This window comes from Taudactylus pleione, unplaced genomic scaffold (genome assembly GCF_031769625.1).
Source record: "Taudactylus pleione unplaced genomic scaffold, aTauple2 ptg000154l, whole genome shotgun sequence".
In the NCBI taxonomy this organism is placed as follows: Eukaryota; Metazoa; Chordata; class Amphibia; order Anura; family Myobatrachidae; genus Taudactylus; species Taudactylus pleione.
Window position 1 is genome coordinate 18,152,362 of NW_028284556.1, and position 17,606 is coordinate 18,169,967.

Here is a 17,606-nt window from a genome sequence, read left to right on the forward strand (position 1 = left end):
TTTAGATCTATTTGCAGCAATAAGAATGAACTACAGGTTGAGTCTCCCATATCCAAATATTCCGAAATACAGAATTTTTTTGGCATGACTCAGATAATGTAGACCTTTGATTTTTGATGGTTCATTGTACACAAACTTTGTCTAAGGCACAAATTATTAAAAATATTGTATAAAATTACCTTTAGGCTGTGTATAAGGTGTATATGAAACATAAATTAATTTAATTTCTGTACACAAACTTTGCTTGAGCCACAAAATTATTCAAAATATTGTATAAAATGACCTGCAGGCTGTGTTTAAGGTGTATATCACATAATTGCATTCTGTGTGTATATTTGGGTCCTATTCCTAAGATATTTCATTACGGTATACAATTATTCCAAAATACGGAATATTCCGTTATCCAAAATACCCCTGGTCCCAAGCATTTTGGATATGGGAGACTCAACCAGTACCACCCAAAATGTATCAATATTCACTAGCAGGAACAGGGGCTCCAAAAAGAGACCATCCCTGCAGTGAAGTGACTCCTATATGGGGACTCCAGCACATGCGCGAGCTACTGACCAGGCATGTGTGGTGGCTGTTGCCGGGGAGGGTTCCGGAACCATCTCCCTGCAATTTTTGCAAATTAGTAGCCCATAGGCTGCTTAAGGATAATGCCATCTGGAGAGGGCATTATCTTATCAGGGTTAAGCTTGGTATATCTGACAGCTTCGCAGCCCCCATAGAAATATATGTGTGCTCCGATATCTGCTGCAGTCCCTCCACAGTACATTCAGGGTATCCTTAATATTTGCGGGTAAACTACCGTTTCCAGGGAATTTCCCGCAGATATTACTTGATAAGTAGGCCCCTTAATGTGAAACATAATTTGAGGAAAGATAATCATGTGTCTCAGAAGACTAGGCAATAAAAAATATAAAAGTACAATGGAACATCTTCAAAACAATGTATTGCGATTTCCGTAGAAGTATTATAATGCAATATATCAGCACAATACAAATTGTGAAAGCAATGGAAATGTAAGAAGTACCAAAGTTGTTGACTCAAAAATATTAAAATATACTGTATGTCTGGTCTCGTAGAGGTAAGTATTCAATATATAAACCCCGCTTCTTATAAATAACGGCTACCGCTCTTTCAATATCTGGGAGGGTCGCCCTCCTGTCAAAGTACAACAACTAAAAATAAAAGCTGATTTCCCTAAAACCTCATGTGGTGCATGCGTAACGCAGAGTGTATGCACAAAGGCGCTGTTGCGTTCCAGACGGACAGTATCAGAAATGTAGTGGAAAATTGATAGGCATTCCTGGGCGGTGGCTAGAAATGTACGCAAAAATGGTCCATTTAATGGCATATTATGGGAGTGTCGCCGGCGTCTCAGTGATAGAGGCTGTGTACACAGACGCACAGCCGCAGGCATAGGAGGCCATAGTCAGATGGAGAAACTGCACCTACCATAGGGCTGGTGAAAGTTCTGATGGTGGCGTCTAAGGACAACACCAATCGGTATTACTGCGTGACTAGTGGTAGAGTGTGGAGAAAACCGGCGATGTCTCTTATGTCACAAGGGACGTACACAAGAAAAATACTGCTCTTCAGATGTAATGTGTAGTATTTTTCTTTGTACTGTAGATGCTCTGTGTAGCACTTTTCTTTGTGTTCAACAGACCCGGATTTTCCATGCATACATAGAAATATACACAATGCAAAATGTGTAGTTTCCTCTAAAAATAATCTTATTACACAAAAATCAGATGGTGGCAAGGTGATACTCTTATCCACTCTCTATATGGCGAGTGGGTGTATCCCAATGAAATATGTAGTGCTATAAAGGTTGGACTATTTCCTCTTATGTAGTGAGAACCTCAATACCATCTCAATCTAATTATAGAAGACACATCTAATTTACACAGAAATGGTGTAAGCTAAAGCTTGTAATCGTTTCTTTAAGGATTATCCTGTGTGTGCCCCACAAAATCTTCAAAATATCTAGATGACACACCTGACTTACACAGAAAGGGTGCAAGCTAAAGCTTGTTTACTGTAAATGGTCATTCGTTTAAATCCCAGAAATACAAAGAACAGAATGTGAGGACTAGCAGAAGGTAAGTAGTTGTATATGCGTACCAGTACTCACACTCAGCGCGATGTTAACAAATGTATCTATGTATCTTTACATCCAATCCATCAAAATCCTTGAATCCAAACTCATATAGGCAAAAATGTATTTATTACTACAGAAATTCAGAGAAAAACAAACAAATTCAATGGAAAAAATGATACATAAAAATAATAACAATGCAACAATGTGCAAAGGTTAGGATCTGCACTGAGACAAAATGAGGCATGTGCAAAAAAGGCAAACAATAGGTCCGAATCCTATACAGCCCAAGGTGGTAACAAAAAAAAGGCACATACCTCTTGTCTATATAACAGTGCAGGATTCCTTTCCCAGATGAACCTCTAAAACCAACACGTTTTGAGAACCAGCAGTCCCTTTATCTTGGTATGAAGGTGCTTGTGTAGATGTCCTGTTTAAATAGCGTTTATTGATATTGCCAATAGGACGTCACTTCCGGTTCAGGTCTGTGGGTCAGATAGCTCTATCTTACTATTTCTTCCCTGCTCTTTCTCCTAATATATACCGGACGGTATCCTGACATAAATAGTCATAGACCGTTCGGGTGGGTGGCTATAGAAGCGCCGCTATCCCACTGTATGTCCAAACCGGAAGTACATGGATGGCTGCGGGTGTACTTGGGAAGGTATTACTGTGTGCGCGGAGGCTCACATTGGGCTTCTCAGTCATTGAGCATTTGGCTATGCGGATGTACAAAAGGGAAGAAAGTTGTATAAAGTTGCAGAAGGAGAAGGGCGACTGCCAATAGATGCTGCTGAGGGCATGCTACGTCCAACTGTGAATCAGGCCCATGGTATCCCTCTGTCTTTTGCTGGCATTGGTAAGTAAGTTCATAGATGGATTAAGAAAATTAATTTCCAATACTTATTTAGTGTTTAATTAGTTAGGTTGCTAGATTAGTTTTGAATGGTCCTTGGCACTCACACTAAGTGGCATGTGGGGGAAGTTTGGAGTATGTATAGGATAGGAGGGCATACTGTATGGGATTTCTTATGGGGCAAAATCTATTTTTTTTTTTTTGGCCAGCTATTTGTTTTGAGTGCCCGACGAAGCAATTCAATAGTTGCTCCGTTCAGGCACGATAACCACTGGCACCGGCATTTCCGCTGAGGACAGTGCGAGCAAACGTGCGATAAACCAATGTGCACACATTTTAAACCCCTCCTCACATGTTCCTAACCACTCAAAATGGGTGCATTTGTGGGGTTAAGGACATGTGGGGGGAATTTTAAAATGTGTGATTGGAGGGTGCACATGCAGTTTTGGGGGCTGTTTTTTGTTATTGCTCAAATTAAAAGTAATGGCCTTTTGAATGTTGGAGGCAGCACATGTGGTAGCTGATGTGTGTCAGTTTGTTCATTGATGTTCTAGCTAACTGTAATCCATACAACGATCTTACAGATAAAATGTTGTCATCATTAGCCATCTCCTGCTCTTCTGAATTTGCAAGACAATTAATTTATTTCAAGAAGTAATGGAGCAAATCATTTGAGGGATTTCTCTACCCCTACCACCAAGTAGCATGGCACGATTGGACGTCTGAGACAAGTGTTGTGACCATCCAATCAGAGTTCATTATTAGTGAACTAGGCTAACAATGTCTGGGAGTCTTTCTATTATTTTATTAGATTAATATTTTATTTTATTTTAAAAAAGAACTCTTATAAAATTGAATAAACCCTTGAGAAAGAACAGGGCAAACAGGGCAAAGTTATAGCATCAAACAATATTCAAGACTCCGTATACCTAATTGCAATATCCCTAGTGCTGCCCGTCTTGAGCCCAAATGCATCAATAATGTTGCTGCTGACACTGTGCCAGTTTGATGCCCTAACTTTATCAGTGCAGCCAGCTGTATATTGTTTAAAAAGCCGTTTCAATATTGATCAGTAAAATTGGAAAATAAAAGTGTCAGTAAACTTGGCAGCATACCGACACTTTTGTTTACCAATGTTACAATGTACAATGACACAAGCCCATGCTACTGTAAAGTCTTCGTCCTGTTTTGCTTATTATGAGCTTTCACTGGGAAGTACAGTTACTTCTCTGCTGTATGACACACACACATCATGATCTATTATTAGTTTTCTAAAACAGGACACCATGTAAATTCTGGGATTATACCCAAGAGTAGTTTTAATAAAACCATGCAGCTGTCAAAAGCTTAAAAAATAAAATAGAGAATAAGGATATGGAGAACAAGCTCAGCTTGGGAACCGTGTCATGCCCCATAAATGCTCCAAGTGATTTTATCTGCTTGGATTTCTCGGTTGCCAGCATTCAGGCCTCCAAAAAGTAATTAGCTCTCAGAGCAAGAACTGACGTATATAAACTGATAATCTAGTGAGGCATCAGATTCTCTGCAGCCAATTAGAAGAAATTTATGCATCTTTAACTTGGATTTGTGCCTTCTCTTCGAGAGGTCTGCTCAGGGCAACGTCATGCAGCACTGGCACAAATATTCTCATTAATGTTATTGGCTACGTAACACTCACAGTTCAATGGCTTTATTCCACATGATGACGTAGCCTGAGAGCGAGAACGACTCCACGTTGACAATGTGAATATTTCCTCTTTCTGTCCCCACGTAGAGCCATTTGCTCTGGAAAGGCAGGTGGCAAAACGTTATCCTAAGTAGAAAAATAAATTAAAAAATACATAAATAAAAAATATCAAACATAACTGTATACAATAGCCATATATATATAATATAAGTAAAAACACTAAAATAAATTGTATATGACACTGTTACAGTTCATTTTAAAATTATCCACCTACTACAATAATGAAAACTGCGGTAAAAGTGACTGTGCAATAAACAAATATGCTGTAACGTTGTGGAGCTCAGCTTTTTTTATTTAGTTCAAATCCAGAGTGTCAGAATGCCATTGTTCTGCGACACTAAAAAAAACGTCAGATTAGGCTGTGGTTAGGGTTAGGCAGCAGTTAGGGTTCAGGCTAGGTTGCGTTAGGGCTACATAGTACTGTTGCACCATCTATTTGCATAATGTTGAACATGTCAATGTCGATGTAGTGAATATCAACTGTTGACTTTGTAACCCGAAAAGCAGAAGGGTTGATTCCACACAGGACAAAGACAATTGTCTGATAGCTTGTATAAGACCAACCAATAGTAATATGGTAAGTCCTCTGATTATGATGCTACATATGTATAAAGGGTTGGTGGTGCGTCATGGAGTAGGATATAAATATACACTCAAGGGAAGTGGTCCGTACAAATTACGCAAAAGCAAAGAACATCTTGGTGGTGCACTCTCTATGAAATATTGATTTTGAAACCCTGTCGATATTCACCACGTTGACATTCGGACCATGTCGATCTCGCATACCACCCCCTTGAACAGAATGTACAGTAAGGAGACTCAAAAAAAACAGATTATGTGACCCCACTTGATATGATCCCTGAATACAAAATCTGGGATTACGTTGTTAAGTAGCGCAATATAATGTTAATGAGCATCTTTTTTTTAGTAATGTTGACAAACACACATTATTAGCAGTATTTGTGTATTTAAATTTTACATTTGATCACATTTTAGACATTTTTTTTCTGACATCTATAAAAGCACATTTCAACGGCCCACAAAATTGAACCATAGTTCCTCCCCTATAAATTATTATTTGCTTACAATAGTCACAAAACTATTATGTCCTTGAAAGATATTATAATGCTTTAAAAATGCAAGTGCACTCTTAGAGGTAGATAGAAATGTTGCCTGGGGGCAGCATTAATAGAGGAAAACAAACATGCTGGACTGCAAGGGGTAGAAATACAGGCTGCCCAAACCTGCAGCTCTATTTTTACACTGCATTCTTGAGATGGGCTTGGCCATACACCGCTCACTCAAACTCATATTGTGCAATTTGCATTCCCTTCCCTGAAATGCAGAATGGTAACTTAACATGGGGGTCAAATTTGCACCCAGTATTTTCATTCATTCCCTTTTTCTGTCAAACTGCCTTTTCCACAGTCTGAACAGACTTCAGCATGAGGATTTTAAAATTGCTATAAGAGAATATAGGACTATATGTGGCAATGTATAAAGAAATGTCCATTTCACAATGGTAGACAAAAACAATGAGATCTACTCAGTACAATGTAGAAGTCAAATTGATTTCCACTTGAGTGTACTGGCTTATACATACTCTTCTCTAAAGCTGGCTACACACTAGATGATATGTCGCCCAAACCGGCGGATCAGACCAACATATAGTTCACATGGGCCAGTGTGTACCCACTATGAGTGACCTTGCACCCTACGCAAGGTCATTCATCGCATTGACAGATCGAGCCTACAAGCTGCTCAATCTGTCGATTTCATGAACAACCCAATGCTTGCAGCATATCAACATATCGTTCACCAGATTGTGCTGTGTCAAACGACCGCACAATATGTTGTTCATCACATCGTGCATCCACCGGGTCTAGAGTGTACTCAGCATAATGTTTGCTAAATACATTTGATTCTTTTCTTGTTGTAGATTTCATTTAAGCTTTCCAACCACCAGTTAAGTTTTTGCCTTAGTATTTGATATAGCGCTGTTGTGTTCGGAAAGTCCCTCCACAGTGACTGTGTTCTAAAGCTGGGTACACACTTGACTAACGGTTCGACCACACTGACGACCTATCTAACGATAGGTAAATTCTACCAATATGTCTGCGCTGTCAACACTGACATCACAAGTGAGTGGACATTTCAATTAGCCCACTCAGTTGAGATGTCAATTACTGCCGGGTCCCTGCAGCAAGTGTACGGGCATTTGTCAGACACAGCTAGATGTGCCCATATATCTGCAGTATATATCGGCCATCGCCTGGCCACGCAATATGTCTGTGAACGACGTTGTTTACAGATACATCGGGATACACACCTGCCTACGTGCTTGTGATATATCAGCCGACCAACTGAACACCTGATATATCGCCCAGTTTGTACCCAGCATAAGTGTGTGACAGACAGTGGCTGCTCCAGATGTGGGGCTACAGTGTAGTCCAAAATTAAAATATGTCAGCCACACCGACTGCCAAACATCGCTGGCCGGGACTCACTGTCAGTTGGTGTGGCTCCTCGATTTAAATTTTGGACTGTTACACACTTAGCACACAGAGGGGGGGGTGGATTATAGCGGCACAAATCGTGTCACCAATTGGTCTTCCTGCTTCACTTCTTTACCGAGGTGAAGCAGTACCGACGAGCCCAGCAGTCTCTGCAGCCTGTGATGGGGCAACGTCAGCTGCAGTTGTCAAAATCGATAGCTGCAGCTGTAGTACCGGTTAGTGCCACTGACCGTTTATACATTTGGCTGCACATTGGTGCCCTATCGTGAAGATTGGAGAGTTCATATTGACGGAGGAGCATAGCGCCCCAGTCATTGCACACACTTCACCACATTACTACATGGGGGAGAAGCAGTATCAGCGCACCACTAAACCCCCATAATGCCGCTGCATACATCTACCCCACAGTCACTGTGGAGGGACTTTCTGAACTCCCTGTGGGGGAAATGTACTAAGCCTTGGAGAGAGATAAAGTGTAGAGAGATAAAGTACAAACGAATCAGCTCTTAACGGTCATCATTTTTAAAAAACAACGTATAAGATGGCAGTTAGGAGATGATTGGTTGGTACTTTCTCTTTCTCTCCACATTCTCTCTCTCCAAGGCTTATTCAATAAGCGGCTCTATACTGTATGCAGGTGCGGCAAAAGAACAACTTTGAAAAATAGATAATGCTAAAAAGACACAAAAAGAAGCCACTAAGATAAAGAATAGTATTTAGTAAAAGTTTCATGACTACATGTACAAATAAAATGAATTAGTCACCTGAAGGCGGACAACTCAGTGTCAAAAAAGATTGCTGTAAAGAGTTGCTCATCATTTACCTATTTCTTCAGGAAATAAAGCACAAATTGTACTTACAAGATAACAGTAGTGTCATAAAAAGCAATGTTAACATTAAGTAATCCTATACTAAGCTTTTACCCAAGTTTTTCATTACAAGGACACTGAAGAGTTTCCTTGAAGGAATGATTCATCTGTTCCGATGCATTGTTTTAAACTCTGCTTTTACAAAGGGTTGATGTCAAGGTAAATAGCTTCTACAGCAAACACACAAAGCTTTTAACAATTTGTAGTTCAAAAAACACATCTGCAATAAATATTGTATGTAAAGGTCTATAGGGATTCACAAATTGCAAATGGATATCAATGCTAATCCTACCCCGATGGTACAATTCTCAAGCCATGGTGGCAAGGAATTTTTAGAACATTTTTTGAAAAATTATGTATGAAACACATAGAAAAACAAGAATTTACTTGACAAATTTGGTAAATATAAAAACTATTTTTACACTTTCTGATGCCGTTTTCTGTAAAAAATGAAGTCACAGGCTACAGCTACTCTGTAGCAGAGGCAAAGTAGAAAACCTCATACATACTGAGAAGACTATACTGACATTTAGTTAATCTAATTTACTAATTAACACCAATTTACCACTGATTTTATGAAAGGATAGTGGCTATAACATCTGCACTGCACTGCAGTCTACTCACTCTGTACTTGTGTCATACAGATCCATTATACACAAAGCTATTTTTGTTTTGTAAAAATAATAAAAATTGAGGCTAAATAACATTTTTATGATTTCAGAAGAAATTAGTCACAATAAATGCGGAAATGCTTTTTGGTGAATGTTATTTATTGTTTTGTTTTTGTCTCTGAACATTTTGTTTTTATTTTTATTAAGTGTACATTAAAACACTATAGGTAAAAATAACATCATGTTGTACAATAATTTACAAAATGGATCAATACAAAAGAAATGCTAGAGGATAGACCCTTACTGCTACTCTATCTACTTCACAAGTGATGGAATTAATAAAAAGGAACAAAAATGTTCCTAGAAAATAAGGACTACAAACGGTGGCAAAACTAGAAGCTCATGAGAATCAGACACAATCTGAGCCCAGGACCCACACTAATTCTACAGATAAAACATCAATATAATCAGAAGCACTAGAGAATACATCAAACAAACAAAAACATTATCCACATTGCAAATCCTATTAAAGTACACCCCCCATCCCATATACTGTTCTATACGGAGCCAGAGCTCCAATATTATATATGTGTAGGAACTGGAATAGAGCGCCTTATGTGCCTATATATCCTTATATATACAAAAATCGGTATTAAAGTGCCTAGTGGACTGTGCAAAGGGGAAATCTCCCACACAATGGAGTAACAGGAATGAATATCAACAAGATTTCATTAATTATTAAAGTGCAAAGTTATTAAAGTGCAAACAAGTCAATTAAAAAAGGATAAAATAATTTTAATCAAAGACAACAATAATATCCTTCCAGATGAAGGATAAAATACATAAAAACCCAAAAAATGCACATAAATATATTTAGAAAAATACCGTTAAAAATCAGAGTAAATAAGTATAAAAAATATAGCTTATCTGAGAAAAAAATGGCAAGTTCATGAATGGGTAGAGAATAGGAGCCTCCAACGCGTTTCGTCCGTAACCCTTGAAGTCCAGTATATGGTCGAAACGCGTTTATACTTATTTACTCTGATTTTTAACAGTATTTTTATATATATATATATATATATATATTTATGTGCACTAGGCACTTTAATACCGTTTTTGTATATATAAGGGTATATAAGCACATAAGGTGCTCTATTCTAGTTCCTATAGTTCCATTTTTCATATATATAGCAGATCACCACTGATACATTGTTTCTACTGGTTGAGCTGACACCCATATTTTTGGGGGAGTGCATGATAACAGTTTTTACATCTTGGTTTGGTTAAAGTATATATGTGTGTGAGATAAGAAACACATAATTGAGATATTATTTAGGAGGGTTTATACCCAGTTGGTGTTGTAATCTCTCGCTATATATATATATATATATATATATATATACATACATTCATACACATTTCAAGAAAGAATAAGGCTATAAATTTGGTTATCCATGAGTCATCTTCTCTAAGGCGTTATTTCAGGGTGACACTGAACTTGTCATCAGAGCTCCAGCACTCCTGCTGCCTCGGTACTCTAGCACATTACATTTATTACTGCCAGAAAAAAATTATCTATAAAAACTTTGAAGACAGACAGCAAATGAAGATGTGATTTCATTTACCACTAATTAAAATGGGTAAATTATACATACTTTAGATAGGATTAATAGCACACATCGCTTTTGTTTCTTTTATTTTTGTATATGGTAATTTACTTTTTTACACTATAAATCTATCCTTTCTGTGACAGTCAACATTGAGCTGAGAAGGCACTTTTTATATATTCTTATTTAGTAAATATTGTGTACATTAATGTATAACTATACCAATATGATATTCAGTACAGAATTTGGATAATACATTAGCCAATCTGAGAAGTATGTGTAACTCTACCAAATAAAAATAAATGTAACTTGTTTTTTATTCTACACTTGATGGGCATGAATCATTTAGTGCAATTGTTATGCTTGATCATCTCACTTTGAAGAGGGTAATTAAATTCTTACCAATGTGCAGACACATTGTTTGGCTCTGCGCATCACCAAGAATTGCGATAGCCCAACATCACTGATTTTCCTATGTACCTCAATAGGGTGCGAGGAAAAATTGCACATGTTAGTGGCTGGAGTTCTGAGGGTACTTAGTTGTTATCACCTGGGGGACAATTCAGCCTGAGCGGGAATTGAATAGCGTCGGGAGGGAGCTAATAGATTACCACTGTTTGTTAAATATTGAAAGGATGACATAACACCTTAGCAAGTGCTATAGGCGTAATGTATCTTTGTTAAATGGAGCCCTAAATTGGCTGTCTACTTAGACGCTTTTACACAATGTAGCCTCTATGTGTCTATATTTCGGTTGGACACCAACCAGCTCACTGGATTGTTTCTTGTATTATGCAAATTTCTAATTTGATCCTCATTTAGCTACAATCTGGACATAGGGACTGCTTTCTTTCAATGTGTGGACTTTAAATATTGAAAATATATTTGTTTATTTGTACAAAATGAGCACACATTTATCTTGTGCATCTACAAGATGCAGCTGGAAATCCACTGCTTGTAGTGGTGTTAATGACCTTTAACATATAAAAGGCTTTGCAAAGCCATGTCAAGTAGATAATGAAATCTAAGTTGCTCTATTGCTATCATTTGTAGAATTTCATTTAATCAAATTCAATGAAATCTTGCTTTTTTTTGCAACTTTGATACTAGGCCCCAATGCAACTAGCTCATTACACGCCTGGAGTGTCTAACTTTGCCCATTATTCTTACAATTGAATTGCCTTTCAAGAAGACAGCATGTTTCCACAGTGTTGAATGGGAGTAAAACCAGGCTTAAATAAGTAGCAAAACCAGTTGTGTGCGGTTAGTTTCCTCACATATAAGACCCATGTTGGCTCTCACCACAAGTGACACTTAATAACATATTTTTAGAGGCAAAAGTAAGATGTTCTTTATATTCTCCCTAAATATAGTGTCATGGTGTAAAGAAGTACACTTACTTTAATATGTGTTTTTACATATCAGTTAAAACTTAATTATCATTGATTGCTTGCCAAATGTTAAAAAGTGGTAAATGCTAAAGAACACATAGATAGCACTTTTTAGGATGAATTCAATTAAAGGTCAATCCGTTCACCTGGCAGAATCTGAGTGACAGCCGCCACGCTTTACGGCAGTGGGATTTTGCAGAAAAGTGTTTGCTACCCCATAGGGCAGGGATGGGGAACCTTAGGCCCGGGGGCAATATAAGGCCCCTGGCATCATTTATTCTGGCCCTTGGGGCTTTTTTCTGCTAGCCTCATCTGGCTAGCAGGGTGCCTAGAATTACACCCTGCAGCCAGAATCTATGCAGCAGTGCCGCCTAGTGCGTCCTTAGGATGCTTTAGACGGTAACACCACTGCCCTTACAGCTCCCCGGAGCATCCTCAGTTTGCTCTGGACATCACTGTAATCACCTGCGATTGTGGCCTGCCTCGTGTGACATCACACGAAGGGGGCGTGGCCTGCATTGGGCCCGCAAATAATGTTATATACATCAAAATGGCCCTCGGCAGAAAAAAGGTTCCCCACCCCTGCCATTGGATATAAAGTACTTTTGTGTGAATTGGGCATTCAGCCATCTGGGTGAAGTGTGCGAGACTGGCTTCCGTTGCCGGCGTTTAAAGTATTTTGCATCCTTCGCCTACAATTGAATTCCTTTGTTAGAATCTGAAGAAGTAATGTAAGAAAAGTCTATAGTCATTCTGCTCCATCACAATAAAGAAAGCAATCTGAGAGATATGCGCTTTATTATCTGATGAACAAAAAGTGCAACCACCTCTATATAGTAGCAAAACATTTCACCTGGAACATTCAGGCTTGTGTCAATACTACACCAAGGAGATAAAGACATTGACAAAACTGTCAGCAAATGCTGATTGTGGCTGCTTATCAGTCTGGAAAGGCTTGTAAAGCCATTAACAAACAATATGTCAAAACAAGTCCATCATTCTACAGTCATAAAGATTATTAACATATGGATAATGCTAAAGAAAGTTGGCAAGTTGGCAATTATCAGGAAATTCACCCAGAGACCAGACCACAATAAATAAATATATATATATTTATTTGTGTGGTCCGAAAAAAATAAACATGTCACATTTTCTTTTTCCACAAGGTTATTTTTATTCCTTAGTACATCAATGGGTAGTACACCAATACATTTTTCCAAACAAACAATATTTAGGGGTCGCCCTATATTGAACTTTTCTAGACTTATATCTGCGTCTATCTATATATCAAGGTTATCGGACCTGGTATAGGATATATTTATCCTGCATAAATTAATTCTCCCTAGGGAATTAGGGATATATATGTATGTTTTGTAACGTTTATGTTTGTGTGTCCAGTTCTTGAATTTTTAAGGGTTACTTATTAAAAGTTAATTTTTATTAGATCATGTCTTACACTTAAGCAGTGCCCTCTAAAAAGAGTCTCCTTTTGTCTTTTGGTGTATTTTGAGTATTTCCTTGACTCTGGGGAGCACCACCAACAAACATACATATAATCCACCGTGTGGTAATGAGTATTCGAAGTTGGTATTGATCAAATTTTTAAACAGGTAGATATTATATCTGTTTAATCGGGTTTTTCTGTGGATCCGATATCATTATACTGGTCCTGTGCGATTCTCACTTCCTTGTTTTCATATTCAATTATATCTGCGTCCTCAGATAGTTGAATACGTCGCGTTGGGTAGCTGTGGACGTTTCAGATATTTTACCATTTTTTTCTTTGGTTTTCGTAGACACACGATTGTCAAAAAATGCTAGAGCTACCAAGTGTTCAGAATGAAACCAGAAGTGTCTGGTAAAAGCATTGTAAGCTTTCTTTCCAATTGTTACATTAGGGTAGATTTTTAGGAGATTTAATAGCCCAATGTCATCATATGGTGCTCTGATTCCCAATGGATCTTCATTCCAATACTTTACATAAACCAGACTTAGAAACAAAGCTAAAATCACCATGTTGTTTGCCTCTCTAGGTGTTAACTATAACTTCGAAATTTTGAAAGAGACATACTTTCAGAGCATAAATACCTTTACCCATCCATTGAGCGTGGTGAGTAGGACCAAGAGCTCGAAATGTTTCCCTGCTATTTCTACCACCAAGAATCAAAAGAGATACTGTACATGCAAAGGCTCTCGATAATTGTCTCTTGGTTGCTGTTTTTCCACTGCATTTGGTACATACACTAACATTTCCTGTCTGTTTAATACAGGATCTTGGAAGAGGGCAATATCCACTGCACTACAAACATTTTTATCAATACTTCTCCATTTTTTCTGAAAGTGGTTGAAAATTCCAACTTCTGGGCCTCCAGTAGAGCAGAATATACATGAGAAGACATTTGAAAGCATAATCTCCATTTGTGTCAGCTTCCAGAAAGTAAACTTCTGGGCAGCCCCTAAACTACAACGTACAAAGCTAAAATTTGGTACACAAGTTACTACATTATAATGGACAAAAATGTGGAGGCATGATTCAATTCAAACATCTTTGTTATTGACAATGTTAAAGTGGACCACTCTAATTTTATATATATATATATATATATATATATATATATATATATTGTAAACAAAACTCATCACACACTACATCCAGGGATATACAGGCCTCTGGGCCTAATTCAGACGGGCAAGCCGTCACTATGGGTCTCGCTACAAAGGGGGTGTGCTGTCGATGTTGAGTGACAGCACGCCCCCTTTGGTGGGCGTGGCAGGGGCGTTGCTGCCCAGACGGAGGCGTTCCCATGGGAACGCCTACCGTCTGGGGCCGGCCCCACTGACATCACAAATGATGTCAGTGGGAGTGCTTTTGGCTCTGATAGAGCCAAAAGCACTCCAGGGCTTGCGGCAACGAGATCCTACCACAAGGGTCTCATCGCAAGCCCGATGGTCGCGATGGTCTTGACCATCGCGACCATCTATTTGGCTGCTCGCTATAGCTGTGGGTGGTCACCCACAGCTATGCGAGCGGCCAGGGGGCAGCTCTAAAAAAAGAGAGGGAGGGCACTGATTCAGAGCGAGCGCTCTGAAAGAGCAATCGGTCAATTGTTGCGTTCTGCGCATGCATCGCAGTGCACGTGCACAAACTAGCCACTGCGATCGGCTCAGCGATTGCAGAGGATACGCGGAACTATGGCAGAATGAATGAGAAGAAGTGCCATTTGTGGGTGGTGATGAAGGGTGGTTGTGCGAACGTAGATGTGTCAGCGCGTTTCAATGCCGTTGCATGGGCGTGCATAAATTAGCCACTGCGATACCAGACGCCTCCTGAGGCCTCATAGCGTGCGCTAAAGTAAGCAATTCCTGAGTGAGGTCTGAGCTTCATTAACTGTTCCTTTGTTACCAATTGTTTCTCTATGTTCCCCTAGTATACGGATGTGAGTAAGGGGAAGTGGGCGTCCTTATGCCAGGCTGGGATCGCAATGCGAATGCAAACATTTACATGTCAGCGCTGATACTAGCAATGGCGTAGCGTGCGTATAAGCAGAATGGCGATCCGTAGTGAATCAGGCCCTGAGCTCTTCAAAGAGGAGGCATGACAGTTGCTTTTGCCACCTGAGTCTGAAGGAAAGATACAAATGAAAGCATTGTTGGCATATGTTTGTGGGAATGAAATCAATTTATATTCAGTAACTCTATATTTAGCATGATACAAATAACTTCTGCAGAGACTTCTATTTCATTGTTTATGCGTGCACCCCATGCTTTGTTTCCACAGCATACTTCAAACAATTCCTGTTCTCGGTGTGAGAAGGTGCCTCAATTTCTGAGGCTTGGAACAATCTGCCTCAGTAATTATAACAATCAATGCAAACGATGACTTGTGTCTGAGTACAAAGCAGGCTTTCCAACTTCCAAGCTGGATATGGATGATGACAATAGGAAGCTAAACACATTAGGTTGTTGGACAAAGAACACACAATGAAAAAGAGATGATAAAACAGAAGAAAAAGTGACTAGTTGTTTTGAATACGAAAACAATTTCAATAAATACATGAAAAGTTTGCATACAGCCAGGCCTGGTGACAGGGGGGGACTAGGGGCACAGCTGTACCTGGCCCTGAGGTTCCAGGGGGCCCCAGAGTCCCACAGATTAACTAGAACTAACCTTGCCTGTGCTCCTGTCGTTATTAGCAGGATGCAAGCAACAGGAACCACCTTGATAGCTGTTGTATTTTCTTTTTCTTAATTGCGGAGCAGTGCGCGTGACATCATGACGTCATGTAGTGCCACACAGCTGAAACACAGCAGAGGAGCCGCAATGGGCTGCCAGAAGAAGGTAAGTGAGTGGGCTGGAGGGTGACTGTGGGGGTTGGAAGGCAACTGTAGGGGTTGGAAAGAGACACTGGGGCCTGGAGAGAAAGACTGAGAGGCTGGAGTGAGACACTGTGGGGATTCGAAAAGACATTGTGTGGGCTGAAGAGAGACACCGTGGGGTCCGGAGAGAGATACTATCTACCCAGGAAGGAACAATTCCTTCAGAGGATCCCCATTCTAGATAAACCACATACAGGTAAGGAAAACTCTCAAATGACTGGCCTGTACTTTCCAGTTACCCAGAGATGGGGGCCCCTAAGTAATAGGTGTACCGGGACCCAAAATTTCTGTTGCCGACCCTGTATACAGCCAACACATGAATATGATTGATATCATCAAATGCAGTTTGGTGTTTACGTTTAACATTTTTATACATTTTAATGCTCAAAAGGAATGAAAAAAAGAACAAGATATACAGCTCAAAGATGTAACCAAGTCACACGACAGTAAATGTTGAGGCATTAGGAGTTTTCATGTTGCTGCAATCTGTTACTTTCAGTTCAAATGTTAATACTGCTTGAATAAAATAGGGATAAAAGTTGAATGTATGAACTACGTTTCCCACAGAGATGCTTTCATACCACAATCTTCCAGCTATGGCACAAAAAATGCGTCTAATGACTGTTCTGTACAGTTGGGTGACCCTACTCCAACCAATCCCACTTACCGGTACTTCCATTTTCAACACCCAGATCATGATATATCCTCTATCAGCCGAAGTCCTTTATTCATTACATTGCCACAGGTCAATACTTTCATCCACTGAAATACTCTGGCTGCTCTTCTTTCTTCTTCAGATATCGGGTGGATGAAGATTGATCATGAAAAGGTGCTATTACCTCAGTTATAGGCACTTTAAAGAGACAATTTTAATTTGAGATGAGCGGGTTCGGTTGTCCGAAAACCGGAGCCACCCGAATTTTGGGGATCCGAGACACAGCTCGGATCTCCCTGCCTGACCCGGATCCCTAATCGAGGCAAAACCTAGCGATCCTGTTGTCGGATCGCGAGCTTTTGCATCGAGCCGGGTTAACGTCTGTAACGGCTCTCAGCCAATCAGCGTTAAGCCCATTGAATATGGGTACAGGAAGTTAGAAAGATGCCGCCCATCCCCCTTGCCTGACACCCCCTGCTGCCGACCCCACTGGCAGCATCCCCCGCTTCCGACACTGCTGGCACCCTGCCTTGAGGACACCACCGGCACCAATGCACTGCCGACACCATCAGGACCCCACACTGAGGACACCGCTAGCACCCCCACTCTGCCGACACTGCCAGCACCCCTGCACTGCTGCCCCACGTACTAAGGGCACCGTCAGCGACCCCACACTGCCAGCACTCCCACACTGAGGACACCACAGGCACCCCTGGACTGTCGACACTGTCAGCATACGTGCACTGAGGACACCGCTGGCACCCTCGCTTTGCCGATACCCTGCACTGAGGAGACTGCCAACACCCCCACACTCCCCACGTACTGAGGACGGTATACAATCGGGAAGCCAGCTGCCTTCCCAACTGTCAT

At 40.0% G+C, this 17,606-nt stretch overlaps 1 protein-coding gene across 2 annotated transcripts in view; it reads right to left on the minus strand.

Moving 5' to 3' along the window:
• The window catches only part of STXBP5 (syntaxin binding protein 5), a 468,219-nt gene that overhangs the window by 253,839 nt on the left and 196,774 nt on the right, over positions 1-17,606 (minus strand). For both annotated transcript variants that reach the window (XM_088474382.1, XM_088474383.1), the window contains exon 5: positions 4,642-4,776. In XM_088474382.1, the coding sequence (XP_088330508.1) occupies positions 4,642-4,776 (135 nt within the window). The remainder of the gene's footprint in view (positions 1-4,641; positions 4,777-17,606) is intronic.